This window comes from Balaenoptera borealis (genome assembly GCF_965194805.1).
Source record: "Balaenoptera borealis genome assembly, chromosome: 3".
NCBI lineage: Eukaryota > Metazoa > Chordata > Mammalia > Artiodactyla > Balaenopteridae > Balaenoptera > Balaenoptera borealis.
In genome coordinates, this window is record NC_138866.1 from 41,465,518 (window position 1) to 41,482,137 (window position 16,620).

The 16,620-nt window shown below is 42.9% G+C and overlaps 1 protein-coding gene across 3 annotated transcripts in view; it reads right to left on the reverse strand.

Moving 5' to 3' along the window:
- Window positions 1-16,620, reverse strand: part of DAAM1 (dishevelled associated activator of morphogenesis 1) — a 140,602-nt gene that overhangs the window by 81,159 nt on the left and 42,823 nt on the right. For all 3 annotated transcript variants that reach the window (XM_082386469.1, XM_082386471.1, XM_082386470.1), the window contains one exon: window positions 13,402-13,491. In XM_082386469.1, coding sequence (XP_082242595.1) covers window positions 13,402-13,491 — 90 coding nt within the window. The remainder of the gene's footprint in view (window positions 1-13,401; window positions 13,492-16,620) is intronic.

A 16,620-nucleotide genomic window follows, 5' to 3' on the forward strand; every position in this document is an offset into this window, starting at 1 on the left:
ACATTACTTGGTTCCCGGAGTGTAAGGAATCTGGAGAACTCTGCATAGAAGCTATTAGTGGCACATTCTAACTTACACTGGAAGCTCAAAGCTTCTTCCTACTTCCCAAAAGGGAGAGGCTCTGAAATGCACCAACCGTAATGTGGATTCAATAACATTAGGTGTGCCAGAGCTATTAGTGAAAAGAATGAAATGAATATATATAGAAAAAACTCAGGAAAAGTGGCTTTTTTCCTTCTTTGATCTCTCTTACAAAGTGGATACTTCCTTCTACTGATGTCTTTCATAAACCTATCTCCTGGAGACGGTGAAGTCAGGCAGGCTTTGGGTGGTCTTTTTATGAAAGTAAGTGCCATAGCATCTAGAGAATCTGAGAGAACCAGGGAGAGACGCAAAGGCAAGAAGCATGGAATGTGATACTTATGTACAACCATAATCTAGGCACAAGAGTAGCCTTCAAGGGCAAAGGAGGGTACATATCTGCTACAAATGCCACATTCTCCCACCATGTGTCAGGGCAGACAGTGCTATTCAATTACCACACTATCTGTACTGAGATCCTTCATAACCTCCAAATGCTTCTCACAGTGCTCCAGGCTTCAACCCCTACTTGTTTAGAGTTAGTAATCAACATAAATCTTTTTGCCATCTCTGCTTGGAGTTATTCATAGTGCACTCAGTTAACCAGGGAAGGAAGCCACAGTCCAAAGGAAAACTGAAACAAAGGATGTGCGTTGGTCTGGAGTGTCTCATGAGCTACATGTCCCTGGGCTGGTGATAACTGGAACAGGCAGCCAGTCCTGAATTCTCATATGTGAGCCACAGTGATACCCCTTTCCAGAGATATAGTGATAGCTGAGAACACTCATTTAATGTGCAATTCTACACCTGCAGACTGCAGAATTTTGGAAATGCAATGGAGCTGTGCCTATGGGCTTCGACACACAGGCAAGGGGCTCAAAGGGCCTCACATAGTTGCATTTGGAACCTTGGTCCACAATAGCACTGCTGACAAGTACTCTATGGCAAAGACTGAGAGCTCCGAGATTGTCATGTACTCCAAACTCTGCAATCAACACCTGATGGAATCTGTCCTGTAGCCGAGCTGTCAAAAGGAATCTGCTTAAGAATTAAGATTTGGAAGCCAAAGATAGCCGCTCTGGGGTAGCTGAGAACGACTGCCCTCCCAGGGCCTCCATTCAAACCCACAGCTCCAAGTCTCTTCCAGTGACTGGAGCCGAAGCAGGAGTGTTCTCCCCACAGTGGGGCACCGATGCAGGCATGAGTGACAAGTACAGAGTGAAAGCTGTGGTGTGTGCTTCTCTAGCCCCCATTCCAGAGGGGAAAGTAGAGCTCCACGGGACACACAACCCCCATTCTCCCCATGACTCCATATTAATTGGTTTGTCCAACTAAGATAACTTACTTTGTCTCAGCTATATTTTGCTTATTTATTTTTATTGTTCTTTGAAAGACTATAAGTGAACGTAAAACACAGGGTCATTCTCTTCCACCCTCTTCCATCCTGGTGTTCCCTAATTAGAGGGAAAGCAAGGCCTTGGCTAAAGGGTGCTACTCACTGAAGAAATGCAAGTATGAGGAAGCACAAAAAGAGAGGTGGCATCCACAAAGCAGATGCATGGAGGATGGACAGACAGTGAGTTACCCATCTCAGTTACTCAATATCTGAAGGAACCAAGGAGTACAAGAAAGGGGAGAGGCTTTCATAATTTGTATAAAGAGATGACTGAGATAAAGGTGCTCTGGTTAGAGGAGAAGAAAGAGACCAATTGTGTGCTTTCCCAGCCACCGCCAACATGCCTGTTTGTGCAGACGTGCTGATTCTGCACCTGCACTTTAGTCACCCACCAGGGAGGTGGCGGATACCTCAGAGGAACTTCCTGTGTTTGGTGATGGCATATATCAGTCAAAAGCTGGCTAAAGATGGAAACACAGTTTGCCTGGGTCTGGACCTGAGGGTGCAAAGAGGTCTAGAGGAGAGGAAGAGTGAACCACACACAGAGCAGTTTCCTTTGTAGACAAACCAAATAAACATAATGCTGAGTGAATTGTCCATTTTTAGGTACTTGTAACATTTTGTACTTTGGTCCGGCTTTAAAGATATTTGAATGGAATGCTTTCATTTTCTAAACCTTGGGTTTTTCTTTTTTAAATGAAATGTTTACTTCCTATTCCAGGAATTTTTACTTTAATTTGATTGGCTAAGGTATATGGGAGAAAACTGAAGAACTTTAATGACAGTGTCCTGTACCTGAAACATTCAAACTTACATAAAATGATTGATCAGGGCAACCAGACACTAGTTCCATCCCCTCAGACAATCCCAAGCCCTCAGATGGTTGGCAACTAATTCATTGCAGGTATAAACTATTACAATGACTTTGGAGAGCAATTAAAGGTAAAAATGTTCAAACCAAATGACACAGTAATTACATGTCTAGGTGCCTATCCTAGAGAAATTCTTGAACACATACACAAGGATGTTCACTGCAATTTTTTTTAAATAATGAAAACTTGGAAATAGAGATTATCCAAAGGGGGGATAAAAATAATTAAACTGTGGCATGCTCATATAATGGAACATTATATCGTAGTTAAAATGAAGAGATACCATATATTGTCTATGAATATACACATTCAGAGTAAGATAATATATATAGGCAAAGAAAAAAAATATATATCACCTTCAGAATAGAGGTCACCTTTCGGCTTCAACTATATTTATAATGTTTTATTTCTTTCTTAAAAATCCATGGTGAGTATGATAAAATGTTAGCATTTGTTAAATGTGGGCGTTTCTTACATTCTGTACTTTTTTGTGTACATAAAAACTTCACACACAGAAAAAATAATCAACCAGGAAGTACTAGTTTATTGCATGATTGAGTAGAAAGTTATCAGAAGTTTGTTAGTTTTCTTTTTTAGAAATTTTAGAGAATGCCAATTTATTGGAACCCAGAATGTCCGCTCTGGTAATTAGGTTTAAGACTCCTAACAATAGCAGCCACTGTGAAAAACAGCATGGAGGCTTCTCAAAAAACTAAAAAGAGAACTACCATATGACCCACTCCTGGCTATATATCCAAAAGAACCAAAAACACTAATTTGAAAAGATACATGCACCCCAATGTTCATAGCCACATTATTTACAATTGCTAAGATATGGAAGCAACCCAAGTGTCCATCGACAGATGAATGGATAAAGAAGATGTGGTACATATACACAATGGAATACTACTCAGCCATAAAAAAGAATGAAATTTTGCCATTTGCAGCAACATGGATGGACTTGGAGGGCATTATGCTAAGTGAAATAAGTCAGACAGAGAAGACAAATACTGTATGATATCACTTATACATGGAATCTAAAAAATACAACAAACTAGTGAATATAACAAAAAAGCAGCAGACTCACAGATAAAGAGAACAAATTAGTGGTTACCAGTGGGGAGAGGGGCCAGGTGGGGTAGGGGAGTAAGAGATACAAACTACTAGGTATAAAATAAGCTACAAGGATATATTGTACAACACAGGGAATATAGCCAATATTTTATAATAACTATAAATGGAGTATAATCTTTAAAAATTTTGAATCACTATATTGTACACCTGTAACTTCTGTAGTATCGTACATCAACTATACTTCAATAAAAAGACTCCTAACAATAACAGTATCTTCAACTGTGTTGAAACGTTCTTTTATTATTTCCTCAACACTGACATTTTGTTTTTTTAGCTTAATTTCAGAAATCATACAGCTAGAATGCACTATTGGATTACAATGCTGCAACTCTGAACAAGTTTTGTTGCTGAGAAGAGAACCTGTAAACCCGGTTCATTTTGCCCTAGTAAGTTACTCATTTGTGAAAATTGACTTGTTTAATGGAACCTCTTGGTGTTGTGTCCTACAAAGGGACTTTCCCCCATTGCAAAAATAGCAGTTGCAATGTTTTCATCTAAAAATATTCTTTCATTGTCTTATTTTGAAAACTGAAGATATTTATCAACCACTTACCTTTCCTAGGCCACAAAGAAGGAATTTTAATGTTGTTTGCAAACCCAATGAAGTGAGCGTCTCCACGGGCTGCCGTGGGAAGCAGGGACTGAGTGCTGCGGTGGCACGTGGGTGAAAGGAAGAAAGAAGGGGACTGGAGTCTGACTTCCTCTTGGCCTCCATCGTCCAAGATGTAAATTAAGGGTGCTCCTGAAATCAGATTCAGAGCTCTACCCAGAAGTTAAGGGACTGCCCGTTGACTACCATTGCCCTAGAACTGTTGAATTAAATGGGGCCCCTTTTTTCTGATGCTCACAATAAAGACTTTCTTGGTTTCTTCCCTTATTTTACACAATGTATCCTCCCATCTTACTATTTCCACCTCTGAAATGTCCTGTGAACAACTAAGGGAGAGGTGCTTTTGAAATCCTCACTACTGTTCTGAGAAAACCAGGTATCATTATTTACCAATATGGAGCTGAATCCCAGGCTAGCATGAACGTGAACAAGCAGAAACTCAGTCCATACCACTGTTCCAATTATTGTCACCATCACTGACATTGCCAGTGATCACAGCTAACACTGACATGTCCCAAGTTCTCTGACAACTTCGAAATCATATTTTCTCAGTTTTCACAACAAGCTTACGAAACTGACCTCACTGTACAGACGAGAAGAGAGAAATGAGAGGGGTTAAGAAATACGTCCCAGGTCACACAGCTAGAGAATCAATGGGGTATCCTGCCTTCTCAGCTTACCCTTTGGATGGCCTTTGACTATGCAAAGTCTTTCTCATAGCTATTACTCGGCTTCTATTTATCTTAGAAAAAATAGTGTCAGACACATTATGCTACAGTTTAGAACAACTGTGAGGGATAAACATAATTTAGGAAACCTGCAGGCAGATCCATTAATGGAAGGACATTTGGAGACAATCCACCCCAAGGGGAGGTTCTCTCACTGGCAGTATCTCAAGCCTGAAAAACAGAGAACTCTACAGAACCAGAGTATAACATCCCAACAGAAGAATCCAGAAGATGTCCGCTCACTTCACCAAGCACCAAAGAAGAAAGGTAGATATGTTTTGGTTCATTCTATGGGCAAGTTTGCTCACTGCTTCTTCATTAATGAAGCTGAGTCAACATTAATGAAAACACAAACTGTGAGTTCAGGACCACCTGGACACTCCATGGCAGGGGTGGCAGTAGGCACAGCTGGAATGATAGAATTGGTAACACTGGGAGGAAAAAATGCCCCCAAACTGGTATTATTAAACAAAGGGATTATAGGAAGAGGAGACAAATAAATATTCATGAACCAACTGCCCCCTTTTTTAAAAAAAATAAATTTATTTTACTTATTTATTTTTGGCTGCATTGGGTCTTCGTTGTTGCGCGCGGGCTTTCTCTAGTTGCGGCGAGCGGGGGCTACTCTTTGTTGCAGTGCGTGGGCTTCTTATTGCAGTGGCTTCTCTTGTTGTGGAACACGGGCTCTAGAGTGCAGTAGTTGTGGCTCACGGGCTTAGCTGCTCTGCGGCATGTGGGGTCTTCCCGGACCAGGGCTCGAACCCGTGACCCCTGCATTGGCAGGCAGATTCTTAACCACTGCGCCACCAGGGAAGCCCCCAACTGCCCTTTATTGGGGTACAACTTTGGTTTAAGGGCTGCCAGAGGCAGAGAATCCTCGAATTTTGTACTCCAATTCTAAAATCTGGTGCTCATTTTGATAGTACTGGCTTTTGTAACAAAAAGAAAATAAAGACAGAAAATGGGTCACTGGCTATTAGATCATGCTACTTAGCAGGGAAAGGGCCATGAGAAACATGCCTTTAGTGGATTTCTGGGCAGAAAGCTGAGGCCATCTCATCAGGTCCAAGAATCACCAAGTTTTCACAGTTACTGCCTAAAGAGATCAATGGTATTGAAAAACTCTGGGTGGTTTACAGATTCACCTTTGTTTTAATCCTCCCAGGGAAGAGTAAATAGAGAAAGTAAAGGGCCCCTGAGCTAAAGAAAAAAAAAAAAAAATGCTAGGGTTGTCTCTACAGCACAAGCACTGGTTGCATTTTAAATAATATTTATTTTTCCCCCTTATTTCAAAGAGCAATATGTGGTGGCTTTGTAATGTTCAAGTTAGCTAGGCTGAACCAACTTGCCTACATCCTTTCTTGTATCTTTCTGCATAGGGTGAGCCACAAGAGACACTCAAGGGAGACGCGGAGGGTGGCAATGAAGCAGCAGCCATTTTGTAGTCCAGAGGCATTGTTCTTTATCTGCTGGCTCACCTCACTGGTGTGGAACAGCAGGCAGGTTTGCGACCGCTCCACCTTCCCCTGGATCCTCCTCCAGCTTCTCCTGGGCCAGGGGTGTGTGTGTGTGTGTTTGTGTGTGTGTGTGTGTGTGTTTGTGTGTGTGTGTGTGTGTGTATTGAGCTCCATGACTAATGGCTCAGGCTTCTGCAGGACACCCACTCCAGGTTCAGGCAGTGAGAACTACCACAGGCTCCAGCCTGTCCCTGTGGGTTCCAGGCTGTCCTTGTTCCATCCCCACTTTACATCCACCCTCCTACCCAACTGCCTACTCCAGGGACATGAAGCAAAGACAGCAGCTTTAGGGGGAGTGCTTAGCTAGCTTGCATGATTATATAAGGGTTAATCTCTTTGCTTTGTGTGTGTGTTTCCCCCAGTAGTCCTGCTTTTCTGACTGAAACTGACAGATATAAAATATACTCTACACATTTTTTTTAAAAGAGCAGTTTTATTTTTATAATCAGAAAAAAACAAAACAACCTTATCCCAAGGTAGGATGGAGAACAATGCACTGTGGAAAATTTGGGAAATATTTGTATAAAGAAAAAATATAAACCACCCACAATCCCACCAAACAATGGTTTCTGTCTGCCTACTTCTATATCTACTCTTTGCAAACTCTTGATCGTACTGATTATACAGTTTTATATCTTTTTCTAAACCTTATCATTACATGCTGAGCAGTTTCCCATGTCATCAAAATTTCTTTGAAAGCATGACTTTTCAGTGGGAGCAAGATACTGTTATGGTTGTGTACGATAATACAACCATCCCCCTTTAAATTGTTTACCATCACTGGCTTTCAGAGACAACATTGCAAAGAACACCTCACACATAGTTCTTTGCCTGCATCTTTTATCATTTCCATGGGATCGACTCCTGGAAGACACATGTTTCAGGCTCTGGGTACGTATTATCAAATGGTTTTGGCCACCATCTTTAGGTCCATCAGCATCTCATACTTAGGCCAATGTTCAAAATATTTATCAACAGTGTAACACAGGCATCAATGAATCAGAACTAATGATGCAATATGGGAACAGCGTCCTGGTGTCCCCTGCTTGTCATGCCAGGAGTTAACCCTTGAGTCCTTGAATCATGAAGGAAGACTGGTGGGCCCTTGGGGGAAAGGTCAGATTGTCAGGGCAGTTTTTATTGGGAGGGCTTGAGGCAGCTGCTCTTTACCACTGGAATTGGCAATATTTTGACAGATACCACAGTTTCACTGGGGTATGCACACCCAGTGAACATACTGAGTTGGTGTTTTCACCTGACTTCTCTTCTCTGGGCTGAACAAACCTCAGTTATTTCAGTCTTCCCCTCAGTGTCTTCATGTTTCAAAAGTTTAAGCCTCTCTATAGATTTCCTAACAAGCCCTAGAAATTGTGTTTAGTAAAGATCAGATTACCCAACAGTCTAAACTTGACCTTTTAAGCACTGGCAAAAAGGAAAAAGAACAAAGTACAAATCAAGAGGGAAAGTGTACAGCACATGTGAACATAGCTCAGCTGCTGGAAAAGGAGCCCATTTCTAGATGATGGGATGAAAGCATGATGACAACAACAGGTCCCTCCCTGACATAACCCCGGGAGGGGTCAAAGTGGTGAAGGAACGAACTGCTGTCTCAAACACACACACACACACACCCCAAAGCTTGGAGGCTCCTTCCTCTGTGCCCCAGAGCCTGTCTGCTTACCCTAGTATGGAGCTCATGGAAAGACTTGTCAGTTATTTGATTTTATCTGCTTCCTCTACCTGGACCATCCACTCCAGGAAATTTGACTTACTTGTTTAATCATCCTCAGAATCTAGCCAATAGTCTGCCCCAGAGAAGGTACTCAGTACACGTCGGGGTGAATCATACACCAACTAGTCCTTTACCAACTGCATTGCTTCACTGACTGAAGCACCAGATCCGTAAAGCTTGTTGTTTTTCTACTGCTTCAATCTGGGATTAAACACACATCCTCATCTCTCACAGCCAGGGAACATGCAGACAAGGCAGCGAGTTTCAGAGCCTGGAGATACCCATTATCCTCCAGCTGTGCTTCCCTCATCTGTTCTTCAGAGAAGTAGAAGGGGAAAGACAGCCCGATCTCATTTCTAATCTTTTTTATGTCTGCCACATTCTGTAACCCCTTAGCACTCAGGAGCACAAAGGCCAACTGGAATCCATTATCAGGGTGAAAACTCAATGACAGGAGACCAAACCAGGTACTTCTAAAGAAGTCTAGAAATATAGTTACGGATATCTAGTTTTCTAGATATCTAGAAATATAGTTACGGATATCTAGTTTTCTCCCTTTTACTGGCTCCCTCTCCCAAATCTCAACATCTAGCAAAGTGGGCACCTGAAAACCTAACGCTCACTCTATTGCATATTCAAGCAACTACAGTAACGAAGGAAGAGGAGACCTAACTTCTCTTCCCTCTTCCCTTCCCATTAGGAGACTCTGAACAATCAGAGGATTAATGTATCAACATCCCACTTCCTTGTTGTTCAGATGGTTTGTTTGACAGTCGTGTAGAAGACCGATGGTTCCTTTTGTCTCTAATTCCACTACTTTAGCATATGTTCCTTTAAATCCCTGTTTTGATCAAACCACTTCCTCCCCATGCTCCAAACACAGGAGGGCCTCGACTCTCCAGGATCTAAAAGATCCTGATGACCATTCACCATACATCTTTTTGTGTTTGTGGTGAAGGAGAATTCCTTCTTGTGGAGAGGAGTGGGGAGGTGATCCAATTAGGATATGCGAACCAAATAAAGGGAGTGAATGAAAGGTATCAGGAGAATTTTCAGCCACTTTTCCTAGATGTCTTCGGAACATGCCTATCACCAGATCAGCACTTCCCACAAAGCTTAACAGCTCAACTGCAGCCAGGTTAGACAAGATTCTAGAGTGATTTAATTAAACTAGAGTCAAACTCAGCAGCAGAGTAAAAACTCACCTTCTCCAAAGTAGACCTTAAAAGATACAGAAATGGGGACTTCCCTGGTGGTACAGTGGTTAAGACTCCGTGCTCCCAATGCAGGGGGCCTGGGTTCGATCGCTGGTCTGGGAACTAGATCCCACATGTATGCTGCAACTAAGAGTTCGCAGGCCACAACTAAGGAGCCCGCCTGCCGCAACTAAGGAGCCTGCGAGCCACAACTAGACCTGATGCAACCAAATAAATAAATAAATAAATAAATAAATAAATATATATATATATAAAAGATACAGAAATGTAATATGGAGAATCTAGAGCCATTTACTTAAGCCTTGGCTTAGGGATCAGAAATGGAAGGAGGAAAAATTAGGTGCAGTCATCAAATTCTGATCTTTGCCTCAAATATCTGATGTTATTACAGCTAACAGCTTCTAACCCCATTCACTGACTTTGTGAACTCTGAAGCTCATGGATGGGGAACAAGTATTTTCTGGACACTTACAAGGACTGGTTAAGTGACACAACTATTGCAACTGCTCCTGTGAAGAAGTGTGATTAAAGAAGCTTTCTGCCTGTGCTGATAAGATTACTGTTGCCGTAATATAGCTCGTATGCTATCTTAGTTTCTCCTCTCTGAAGACCTACTCCTTACTTTTCCCAGGGTTTAAAAATCTTGTTAACAATAAGCAAATACAGCATGGCCAGATGCCTTTCGTGGTCAGATGGTTCATTGTTTAAAAGGCTTCAGTTTAAAATCCAAAAGATTGTTAACAGATGCAGTTTCTGGCTGAAGACTGGGAAAAACCTCACTTAAACAAAAGAGCATGTTGTGATTGGAACTAAAAAGGGAATTACCTTTAAAGATAAGAACCACAAACATTTCCTATTTGAAAATACCCCCAGCCCCACCAACAGAACCTTTTTTTGGACCTTTCGTAAAAGTTGAAAAAATTGACAGCGGATGGCGGCATAGGACGAACCACGGCTGACCAACCAGCTCAGTCATTTTTACAGATTTGTTTGGACTTTCAAGGCTGCGACATCCATCTCCTGCTCTCCCCCGGATTACTCAATTAGGCAAAATTCCAATTAATTTCTTTCCAATTCTTTTAGCCCCAGAAATACTTTTGCAGTTTTCATTTTGGCTCTGGAAATGGGTTTTCAACCAGAGGACTCAGATAGAGCCGTTTGAGAAATGAACACAGAGCTTGATAAGCAGATAGCCACTGCTGGGACTCAAGTCTCTATTGGATGGAAAAGAGCCACTTGGCCAAGGAAGGCCTGGCCCCATCTTCAGTTCCCAGTCCCATTTGTCTCCACCACTGCTGTGCACTTTTACACAGAAAGCCTGCTTTTCACCAACTCTGTTTCTGTTGGCGTTCGTGGGCCCTTACTCTATGGCTTCACTATGTGTGAGAACATCTACGATGCCCTGGGTTCTAATCTTGAAAGATGGAAAGTCTGAAGGAGCCATAGGGGTGTAGCTTTCCCTCGGCCTGAGAAATAGATGTGGTCAGGCTTGCTGGTGACATGTCTGATTTGAAAAGGTTACTCAAGAGATGGTCCAAGGAAAACAGTCTGTTCTCAGTGTTAAGGACGGTCACCATGGGTTTCCTTCAGAGAATGGGCAACCTGTCCCGAAGGAGATCACCTTCTCGGAAGAAACGCAAACATCGTGCCCTTTTCGTGCTTAGGGTTTTGTGTTCTCTTATTCATTGTGCTATTTCCCGATTTATTACGGGGCCCCAAAAGGTCAGTTTCAGACCAAAGGCACAGCATAGTTTTAACAGGCTGAGAAGCTCTAATCAAGAAAATCCTTAGTCAAGCCATTTTAATGTGAGGCAGATCTATAAACCCATGGGATTCCCCAAAGAGTTAAGACGGCTTTCCCACTCAGCCACACCACTGCTAAGTCATAAAAGGAATCCAAGCTGCTGGAATGAAGCTAGCAGGAGAACTGCATTTCCAAAGATCTGTGCAATCCGGCCAGGTACTCGCAGGAAGAGCCCATCTGTCAGGAAATGGGATTTTGAGGCCAGTGGCCACAACCATATCCATCCTCCTACAAAAAGCCAACCTGCCACGCACACAGGAGACAAGGTTTGCAAGGGGATTTGATAGGCCTGGAAATTGAAAAATGAGCAGCAGCTGTGAGCCTGAGGTCATTACTATCCTCCAGGGTTTGCCTTTTCTAATCTAAGGGGCAGTAGTTTCCATGATTAACTTTCAATTGCCGTCAAGGGTGTAATAAAATCTGGGAAAGAAGAAAACTTTCCCTTCGGTAAGCTGCTCCCATTTTCCTGCCCTTTCCTTTCCTCTAGTGCATATTCTCAATCTCCGCTTCACGTTGTTTCCTAATTTTGAGAAAAAAATCTGCGCTCGGATGAGCCAAAATAGACAATGTCCTGTGTGTACTCAGGCACTTAAGGACTTTTCTTTCTCAGTTCTAGGGGCCAGGTCTTGAAGACAGCTGCAGGAGAAGTTCTCTTGTTTTCAAGACCATACACTACCATCACTTTCAGAACAGGACATGACACATTTTTATTTTCATTTTAACATTCTTTCATTTTAAAATCTGTTTCCTGAGCCACTGACCATCAGTTCCACAGAAGAGAGGTTTTCTAGGTGGTAAGATGTGCACAGAGAGAAAGAGGAGAAGAGGATATACTCATTCACAAACACATCTTACTGGTTACCACGGGGTTAGGAACCCTTAATGCTCCAACTTGATCTGATCTGATATTGGCTCAGAAATCATCTTGAAAGGCTACAGCTGGACACGTCTCTCAGCAAAGGCCCCCGGAACCAAACCCCACACATGGTTTTATCAGTTACAATGGCTCAGGTGGAAAATTAAATGTGCTTTAGATTGTTTGAGAGTTAAGTATAACACTCATGACAACTCAGTGGTTCATTCATCCTACCTTTGCTTCCAAGTATCAGATGCTGGCGTTACAAAGGTTATAAAGCCTGGCGGGAAAGGGGCACACGCAGGCTCACTGCTGGAGAGATGCCCCCAGGCGGGGGGCATGCCAATTACACAAGGCGGCAAAGGGTGGGGGGCAGCCATGGGGGTAAATGGAGGTCCCCAAATGCATCCTAGTCCCCTAAGAAAAGGTTTCCCTGGCTGACGCCGTGTCTTGACAAGATACTGGATTGTTATATTTTGTTCCTGTTTCCCTGCTTCCAGAGGTTAGTAATTGAGTGCCCACTCCTGTTGGAGAGGTAACATTTTTCTTAGGTGCTAGCCCTGCCCTTCCCACTTCCCCGTCTTGATTTAAGTCTCTCCTAGAACAGAAGGAAAAGTGGCAAAAGGTGGCCATGAACAGAACTGGTTCCAAAAATGGGTGAGAGGACAGTCTAAGAATTTGCCACAGGGGTTTAAAAGATGGCAGAGTGCGCTTTACCGAAGGAGATACAGTCCATAGGGTGATGCCTAGTGCCAGGCCAGGGGTTAGGGGTTTTTGCTGCCCCCGATACCCTTTCTCTCCTCCAAAGGTCCTAGAACCCCCAGCTTTTATGCGTGGATGACTGCCCAGAATAAGGCTGCATTCCTGGCAGGGGAGTGTGGCCGTGTAGCTAACAGTGCGACGTGACGGGAATTCAGGTCTGTAACTCCCGGATGTGGCCCTGAGAGTGGGGGCGTGGGGAGCCTGTGCCTCCCCCCCTTTCCTCCACCCCTAGTCTGGAATGTGAAATGGCTGGAGAGCCACCCCACAGCACGAGGACGGGCCACACCTTAGAGACGGCGAAATGGAAAGTTGTTAAAAGGGAGTCACAGAGGGCTGTAAAGACTACAACTGTGAAACCACAGTGTTAGTTCTCACCTACCTACACACTAACTTTCACGTAAAGGACAAGGGACAAACGCTTCAATCTTCTGTAAGCTGATGTTATTTTGGGTCTCATTTACACAGCGTTATGAATAATGGTGTGAGGTGCGGGGTGCAATGAAGTGTTGATAAAAAACAACATCCAAGGAGCTGGCCCTTTACTGCATGTAGCACCGAGGCCACAACAGGACACATTCAATCTGGTTTTTACCTTATAAAGAGCTGCCTGAATTCTGGTGGTGAAATGGGAGAGCAAAGGGCATCCAAAATGATCATTTTCCAGTTAACCATAATCATAATGAATAGCTTACCTTTTTCTTGCTACAGTATATTTGCCATTTTTTCTCTGCTGGAAGTGCAAACATGGCTTCCCTGTGTTTGTCTGTGAGGTCAAGTTCATCCTGAGAAGAAAAATAATAATAATTATTTCACAGATTAAATGTTATTCCTATAAGGGAAGTTATCAGCACTATCAGGGTGAGAAAACAACACCAACACATATTTAAATGAACTTGGGAAAAACCAAGAAGCTAAGCATAGGTGTATGTTACCAGCACTAAGAAAGCAGGTCCTTGGCCTGGGGCTAGGCACCAAGCACAGTAAGAGGGACAGGCACAGCCCTACATTTACCGAAGGGTGGGGAAAGGGGGCTGAACACGGGCAGAACTGTTCTGGGCCACCTTGTACCGCTGCAGAGGGTCCATCGAGCATTAAAGGCCTTTAAAGCTCCAGAGGGTCCATCGAACATTAAAGGCCTTTAAAGCTCCAGAGCTTGGAAGGATTTAATCATATTGCAGAGGAGGGTTTGGTAAGGATGGCTCCACAAACACTGAATAGCGGGATGGGCCCTGAGGGACATGATGAGAGGGCTGGAGGAACAGAACCAAAGGCTGGGATATGGTAATGGATTGGAGTGTTTGCGGGGGACACTGATCAGCTTAGCTGAAGCACTGGGTTTATGCAAAGAATCATCAGATGAAAGGTTTGAGAGGTAAGGAGTGACTTGTTTGTGGAAAATCTTAAATGCCAGATTAAGGAGCTTATTTTCTTGACCGAGAAGAGCCACTGAAGGTTCTGAGCAAGGGAGTGACATCCGCATGCCCATAAGCATCACCAAAAGCATCATCAATATTTATTAAGTACTTTAAGTGTCAAGCCTTGTGCAGGCATTTTCTCATTTAGCTCTCACAGCAACCCTAAGAGTTCCACTCATGATTACATCCTCGTTGTAATAATAATACCTGTTGTAATACAGCTGGGGGAAATTATGGAAGAAGGTTGGGTAAGTAACCGCCTCAAAGACCACACACTTGGTAAATGATGGGGCTGGGGTTTCGGCCTGGAGCCATCTGACTCCAGAGCCCAGACTCAGCCTCTCAGATCAGTGTCTGGAACATTAATATTATAGTGGTGTGCAGCTTAGATTGGACACTAACAGAAAGCAATTTATGAGCATCCATAACTAATGAACAACAATGGGATAATCACTATAAAGTGCATAGAGAATAGTTCTTGGCATTTGATAACTCAATCCATGGTCAACATTATTATTTGTACTGAGCGTCTGGTACATTTTTATTCCTATAGGGAAAGTTAAATCTAGTTAAGGGCAGCAGATTGATGTGTGTGAGACATATTTTAAATTGCTATAAATTAAGGCACAATAATAAGGTTCAACTATCTGAGGCGTATAATGCCTTTGGGGTGTATCTGCAGCTCTGCCACTCGTGAACAACGGCCTCCCATCTTATACTCCTACCTTCACTGGGTCATCAAGTCCTATCATTTCTTCCTTGAAAAATGTCACAATTTTCCCTTTGTTTTGTTTCCAATGAAACTACCCAAACTTATGCCCTAATCACCTCTCCTTTGGCTCTGGCACCAGCCTTCCCACTGTTCCTCCTTGCCCTTCCCATCCATCCTTCCTACAGCATGGCCACAGATACATTACAGCAGCGGTTCTCAGACTTGAGTGAGCAACAGAATCACCTGGAAGGCTCCTTACATCACTGATCGCCCAGCGCTGAGGACTGAGCAGGTGGGAGGAAGTGCGAAATGTCATTAGTTCCACACTGCCTGCAAAATTAATTATACATCCCTCAGCCTGTCTTTTGAGGTCTTCTATTTATAACCCCAACTTAATTTACCAGGCTTGCTTCTGGTTATCCCCTTATGCCCTATCCTGTTAACACCTGCACCTCCAGGGCCTAGCCACGCAAGGTCTGACACATGCTGGCTGCCAGGGGAAATTCTTCATCTCATTAAGCCTCTGCTTCCTCACCTCCAGGATGGGCGTGTCATTTCTCTGGCAGGGCCGGGTGAAGATTGGCAACATCAAATTACTACCTACTCAGCAGGTAGTAATGCCTGGCACAGGCAGGGGCAACCGTACTGCAGTTAGTTCTCTCATCATTTAAATACAAATCAGGGGCTATTTTCTTTTAAGAGCAAGGTAAACAGTTAAGTCACTAAAACACACACCCACACACTATTACACCCTAACCACAAGAAATTAGTTAAGAATTTCAACAATAGAAAACCAGGGAAGGAATGAAAAATATTTACAGAAAATTGCATTATAAGGGAATATGTTAAAAATGTTAAAATTTTGGTGTGCAACCGTTATATATGTGAAGTAATTATTTTTCTTCCTTTCTTCCTTTTTTAATTTCCTGTAAGTTACACCTGCTCTCACGTATTAATGAATGGGGGGAAAATGGTGACATAAATCACTTCCCAACAATTAGGGTTTTCTGGGGGTGGGGGTCAGGTCAGTTATTCAAAGAGCTTGATGATATGGTGCTTAATCTGGGGGAAAGGATTGTGATTGGTGAGAGAGAACAGTGCTATTAATACTGCGTCCTTTACTACACTTCAGCACCGTGTTTTTCCTAACTGAACAGAGGTGTGAAGAAATGTGTAAATCCTAAAAACCTAGAAATTCACAGCAAAGAGGATTAATATTACCATATTTTGCTGTTAGAAACCTTCTGCTTCTGCTGAGACACAGAAATGACCAAGTTTGAATTGAGAGGACTCAGTTGAACTAGGACTTAAGGGCAGATGGTTCCATGCAAGGAGAGAATTTCCATAAAATAAAAAAATTAAAAACTGCTGTAGGTCCTCTGGATATAATTTGGGATTACAGTAAGAAAATGGGAAGGAATACATGGGCAGTGATAATAGTAATAGCTAACAATTTTTGAGCACTTTCTGTGTGCTTAATAGTAGCATTTTATATGGATTAATCTAGTTTATCCTCACAATAATCCTATAAAGTGGGTAATATTACCCCACTTTCCAGGAAGCTGAATGAGAGAGATTAAATAGCCTGCTCAAGGTAACAAAGCTAGTAAATGGTGGAGGAGGAACTTGAGGCTAGACTGTCTGGGTCCAGAGCCATGTTCTTAACCACTCGCCTATTATTCTATTGATCATTCAACAGGTGGGCAGAACCATGACACTGATGCTAATAGGAAAATGCATCCGTGAGCTGCACTCACGGCCTGCTGGGCCTGCTGACTGTTTGC